Source organism: Miscanthus floridulus, chromosome 4 (genome assembly GCF_019320115.1).
Source record: "Miscanthus floridulus cultivar M001 chromosome 4, ASM1932011v1, whole genome shotgun sequence".
Classification (NCBI taxonomy): Eukaryota; Viridiplantae; Streptophyta; class Magnoliopsida; order Poales; family Poaceae; genus Miscanthus; species Miscanthus floridulus.
The window spans coordinates 111,861,899-111,867,898 of record NC_089583.1 but is presented as its reverse complement, the minus strand read 5'-3'; the positions used below and the strand labels follow the sequence as shown (position 1 = coordinate 111,867,898).

General features: G+C 47.9%; 1 protein-coding gene across 1 annotated transcript; it reads left to right on the top strand.

Annotated features, from left to right (window-relative positions):
• The first annotated feature begins 354 nt into the window (after positions 1–354).
• Positions 355–1,320, top strand: LOC136549085 (uncharacterized). Its single transcript, XM_066540384.1, has 2 exons — positions 355–519; positions 940–1,320. Exons 1-2 carry the CDS (start codon positions 355–357, stop codon positions 1,318–1,320), a joined length of 546 nt encoding a protein of 181 aa, XP_066396481.1.
• The last annotated feature ends 4,680 nt before the right edge of the window (positions 1,321–6,000 follow it).

Below are 6,000 nucleotides of genomic sequence, written 5' to 3'. Positions count from 1 at the left end.
ATAGTGCACCGAGTTGCCTAGCGTCGGCGATTCGGAGATCGTCCAAGCTTTCCTCTCTGGCACCACTTGTCGGGACTTGGTCCGAGAGTTAGGTCGGAATGTGCCGCGCTCTGCTACCGCGCTTCTCGACATCGCCACCAGCTTTGCCTCGGGTGAAGAGGCTATCGGAGCCATCTTCCCCAACACCGACACCAAGGGTAAGTGGAGGGACGAGGCCCCCGAGGCCTCAGCCTCCCACCTCCCTAAGAGAAAAAAGGGGCACCTAGGGAAGCAGGAGGTCCTAGAGGCTGATCTGGTCGCAGCCACAGAACGCAAGAACCCCCGAGGCTTCAAAGGCCCAGGCCCTTCGACGACATGCTCAAGAAACCCTACCCTTACCACCAGGGCCCGGTCAAGCATGCTCTTGAGGATTGCACCATGCTGCGGTGTTACTACGTCAAGCTCGGGCTCCCCGATGATGACGCCAAGCAGAAGGGCACTGGTGGCCGGGATGAAGACAAGGATGACGGGTTCCCCGAGGTACGCAACGCCTTCATGATCTTCGGTGGGCCCTCGGCCTACCTTACGGTGCGGCAGCGCAAGAGGGAAGGCTGAGAGGTCTTCTTGGTCAAGGTGGCCACCCCCCAGTACCTCGACTGGTCTCGAGAGGCGATCACCTTTGATTGAGATGACCACCCTGACCATATTCTAAATCCCGGGCAGTACCCACTGGTCATCGACCCGATCATTGGCAACACCCGACTCTCCAAAGTGTTGATGGACGGAGGCAGTGGCCTCAACATCCTCTACGCCAACACCCTAGAGCTCTTGGAGATCGACCGGTCGAGGCTCCGAGGCGACGTCGCACCCTTCCACAGCATCGTGCCAGGGAAGCGCACGCGACCCCTCGGGCGCATCGACCTTCCTGTCTGCTTTGGCACCCCTTCCAACTACCGCAAGGAAGTCCTCACCTTTGAGGTAGTCGGGTTCGGGGGAGCCTACCACGCCATCCTGGGACAGCCGTGCTATGCTAAGTTCATGGTAGTGCCCAACTATACCTACCTCAAGCTCAAAATGCCAGGCCCTAGCGGTGTCATCATGGTCGAGTCCATGTACGAACATGTGTACGACTGCGATGTCAAATGCATCGAGTACGCTGAGGCTCTTGCAGAGGCCGAGACCCTCATCGCCCACCTCGACCAACTCAGTGGCGAGGTATCTGACTCCAAGCATCGTGCGGGGGCATTCGAGCCTGCAGAAACCATCAAACTCATCCTAGTCGACCCCGCCTGCCTCGACGACCGAACGCTAAGGATCAACGCCTCCCTCGACATCAAATAGGAAGCCGTGCTCGTCGACTTTCTCCGTGCGAACGCTGACATATTCGCATGGAGTCCCTCGGACATGCCAGGCATACCAAGGGAGGTCGCCGAGCACGCCTTGGACATCCGGGCCGGATCTAGACCCATAAGACAACGCCTGCGCCGCTTCGACGAGGAAAAGCATAGGGCCATCGGTGAGGAGATACAGAAACTCTTGACGGTTGGGTTCATCAAGGAAGTGTCCCACCCAGAGTGGTTGGCTAACCCCGTGTTGGTCAAGAAGAAAAATGGGAAATGGAGAATGTGTGTAGACTACACTGGTTTGAACAAAGCCTATCCAAAGGTCCCCTTCCCATTACCTCGAATCGATCAAATTGTTGATTCCACCGCAGGGTGCGAGACCCTGTCTTTCCTCGATGCGTATTCTGGCTACCATCAGATCAAGATGAAAGAGTCTGACCAACTCGTGACTTCTTTCATCACACCATACGGCATGTACTGCTACGTCACGATGCCCTTCGACCTCAGAAACACAGGTGCCACGTACCAACGATGCATGACCCGGGTCTTGAGCGACTGAAAGCATCTAGTCCCCTAGTTGGATTTCGGTGATTAATGTCAATACAAGATTACTATGACTAACGTGTGTTTTGCAGAGACAATTAAGTTAGGTCATGGTAATGGAGATCGATTGGGCAATCGAGGTTGTCATGCCCCTACGATGGAAATCATTTTGGTTTTCAAAGGATGGACGACAAGGTTAAGGATAACTAGTTCTAAGTGTCAATTGGAGTTGGAAAGACACTTAGAGTAGTTTAGGACTTTGTTTTTCCTTTGGCCGTACTATGAAGGGGGGTATGAATGGGTAGCTTGACCTAGTTGAGTCTAGTGAGTTAGGTGTGGTGCACACTTGTTAAAACTAGCTCTAGGTAGCTCCTATGAATGCCTAAGATCCTTTGGAGCAAACTTCATTCACATATGTTCGAAAGTTGGAAGTGAATGGAGGGTCAAACACTGACCGGACGCTGGCTCCGGTGCGACCGGACGCTGGCCGCAGGGTCCGGTCAGTTCATTTGACCGTGAAGATCAAGTCTGGTGTGACCGGACGCTGGAAGGTCGTGTGACCGGACGCTGAGGGCTAGCGTCCGTTCGACTCCAGTAAGGGTCCAGACTTGGGAAAGAGTGACCGGATGCGTCCGGTCAGTGGTGACCGGACCCTGAGCATCTAGCGTCCGGTCGTTTATAGTAAGCATCCAAGAGCGACCGGACGCGTCCGGTCGGTACTGATCGGACCCTGACAGCGTCCGGTCATCACTTGAAAACTGTTCGTGGGTTGAACTGACCGGAGCGTCCGGTCAAAATGATCGGAGCGTCCGGTCATCCCGCAGAAGCTCATAACGGTTCGTTTTTCAGGCTGCCTTATAAATAGAAGCTCCACTCATGAGTGGAGCATCTTTTGCTCATTCCAACAGCTGAGAAACACATTTGTGAGTGCCAAGAAGAGCAAGGTCCTAGTGAGGTATTTGTGATTTGAAAATCCAAGAGAGTAGCCTCACTAGTAAATCAAGAGTAGCAAAGTGTGCATCCATCTTCTCATTAGGCTTCGCATGGTCAAGTGAGAGTTTGTGCTTATTACTCTTGGTGATCGCCATCACCTAGATGGCTTGGTGGTGATTGGGTGTTTGGTGTTCACCCGGCGGAGCTTGTGGGTGACCCAACTCAAGTTGTGAGCAGCTTTGGGTGATTCACCGCGACGGAGTGTCGAAGAATCAACCCGTAGAGAGCACTTGATCCTTGCGTGGATCAAGGGGGAGCTACACCCTTGCGCGGGTGCTCCAACGAGGACTAGTGGGGAGTGGCGACTCTCCGATACCTCGGCAAAACATCGCCGCGTTCCTTTCTCTCTCTATTTACTTTGAGCACTTACTTTGAGCATTTACTTTGAGCAATTCAATACTTGTTTTTACATCCATAGAATTGTTTGCTAGAGTAAGTTTGGAACTTAGGTTACAAGGTTGTTGTGCATTAGTTTGATATAAACACTTTTCTAGGCACAAGGGGTTAATTGGGCTATCCATAGGATTTGATTATTGCAAGAGAATTTAGAATTAGCCCAATTCACCCCCCCTCTTGGGCATCTTGATCCTTTCAATTGGTATCAGAGCCTCGTGCTCATGTTTTTAAGCTTAATCGCTTAGAGCAAGATGTCTCACGGAGATGGACCTCCTCCTATCTTTGAGGGAGATGATTTTCCATATTGGAAAATCCGCATGGAGGCTTACTTAGAAGCTCTAGATGTTGGAATTCTTAAAGCCGCCTCTCAAGGGTTCACACCTAGGAATGCCGCACAACTTCAAGGCGATGAAGTGAATTATGAAAAATGGAATGCAAAGGCTCGCAACACCATCTTTAGAGGCCTTTGCAAAGATGTGTTTAATCGTGTGAGGAACCACAAAGACGCCCATGCACTATGGTCGGACGTTTGTGCACTCCATGAGGGAACCAAGAGTGAGCGTGAGGAACGCTATCATCTTGTGATTAAAAAGCTAAATTCTTTTGAGATGTTTCCCAAAGAAAGTGCTAATGAGATGTATTCTCGATTAAATGTTCTTGTAGAGGAAGTCAATGGGCTTGGACTCACTCAAATGTCACCATCCAACATTGTGAGAAAGATCTTGAGTGTCCTCCCCATTAACAAATATGGGCACATTGTGACCGTGCTACATCAAGGTGATCTTTCCGCCACTACACCGACACAAATCTTGGGAAAGATCAATGCTCATGAGATGTACATGCACATCACACCACAAGATGGCTCATCCTCTACAAAGAAGAAAGAGAAGGACTTAGCATTCAAAGCTAGCCAAGACAAGGGCAAAGCAAGACTTGAGTATGAGAGCTCAAGTGATGAAGATGATGAAGAAAGCCTTGCCCTCATGGTGAAGAAGACCACCAAGATGCTAAAAAGGCTAAACAAGAGTGGCATCAAGTTTGATGGCAAGAAGAAGAAGTTCTTCACTAGCTCAAGAAGAAAGCCAATCTCCGAGATGGATTGCTACAATTGTGGCGAACTTGGTCATCTAGCTCATCAATGCACAAAGCCCAAGAAAGACAAGTTCAAGAACAAGGGCAAGAAAGATGATTCAAGTGATGAAGATGAAAAGAAGAAGAACAAGCCATACAAGAAGAGAGATGGCAAAAAGAGGGAGTTCTACAAGAAGAAGAAGAGTGGCAAGGCCTATATTGTCGGTGATTGGCTCACGGACATTGATTCATCAAGTGGATCATCCGATGATGATAGTGATGATGAAAAGGTGGCCGCCATTGCTATTGATCTTGCATCTTCACCGCCACCATCGCCATCATCCTCTACACACCTATGCCTTATGGCCAAAGGTGAACGCAAGGTAACTAAGAGTGATGATAGTAGTGATGATGAACATGCTAGTGATGATAATAGTGATAGCGATGATGATGACTCACCTACATATGATGATCTTGTCAAAATACTAAGAAAATATACCAAAATCATTAGAAAAAGTAGAGCTACAAATGAAAAACTTGATGCTAAAAATGATTCACTCTTAGCTAAGTGTGATACATTAGAAAAGGCTAATGATGAGCTCAAGGAAACAAATGATTCTATATCATCCAAACTCAAGGAGCTCAAATCTTCTAAGAAAGAGCTTAAAGATAAAAATGATAAACTTGAGTGGGTGCACAATGAGCTTATCACTAGTCACAATAAGCTAAAAGATGAATATACAACTCTAAAGATTAATTATGATACTCTTATTATTGCACAAGAATTCTTACCAAATGAGCCACATGATGCTACTAACCATGTTGTTAAGATTGATATAGCTACCTCATGTGATGATCTAATTGATGAAAGCATTGAGCATGGATCTAGTAGCAAGGGCAAGCAAGTGGTTGAGTGCAATGACTATGATAAGTATGTCAAGCTCAAGAGTGACAATGAGAAGCTCATGAAAGATCTTGAAAAGATGAAAAGTCACAACACCATTGTGCTAGAAACTCTTGATCATGACAAAGAGGTGATCCTTGAGAATGAGAAGCTAAAAGAAGAAATCAAGAAACTCAAGGAGGAGAAGAACAATGATCTTCTCAAGGAAGAGAACAAGAAGCTCAAGATGGAGAAAGAGCATCTCAAGGTGGGATTGAGCAAGTTTGCTAGAGGCAAGCATCTCCAAAGTGAGCTACTCATGAATACCATCATGAAGATGGATAGAAGTGGCATTGGATATATGGCAAGTGTAGAGAAGAAGAAGGCTCAAGCTCAACACCAATAATCAAAGCCAAAGCCAAAGCCAAAGAGATGTTTTGAATGTGGACAAGAAGGCCACTTTGCTCATGAGTGTCAAACTCCACCACCACAACCCTTGCCCAAGCATGCTAGACCCTTTGCTTTCAATGCTCACTACATGCTTAGAAAAGATTCGAGTGGAAAGATGAAAGTCATGTTCTTAGGTCCCCCCAACAAGAGTAGGCCTAAGAAAATTTGGGTGGCTAAGTCACTTGTTGAGAAGGTAAAGGGCCCTCAACAAGCTTGGATCCCTAAAGCTTGAATCTCTTGTGTGTAGGTGAACTACAAGACTAGTGGAAGTCATTGGGTTATTGATAGTGGTTGCACTCAACATATGACCGGTGATCCTCGTATGTTCACCTCACTAGATGA

Coding starts and splice junctions, on each gene's coding strand:
- LOC136549085 (XM_066540384.1), top strand. CDS start 355: ATGCTCAAGAAACCCTACCCTTACCACCAGGGCCCGGTCAAGCATGCT. Junction 520..939: donor AGGATGACGGGTTCCCCGAG/GTACGCAACGCC, acceptor AACTACCGCAAG/GAAGTCCTCACCTTTGAGGT.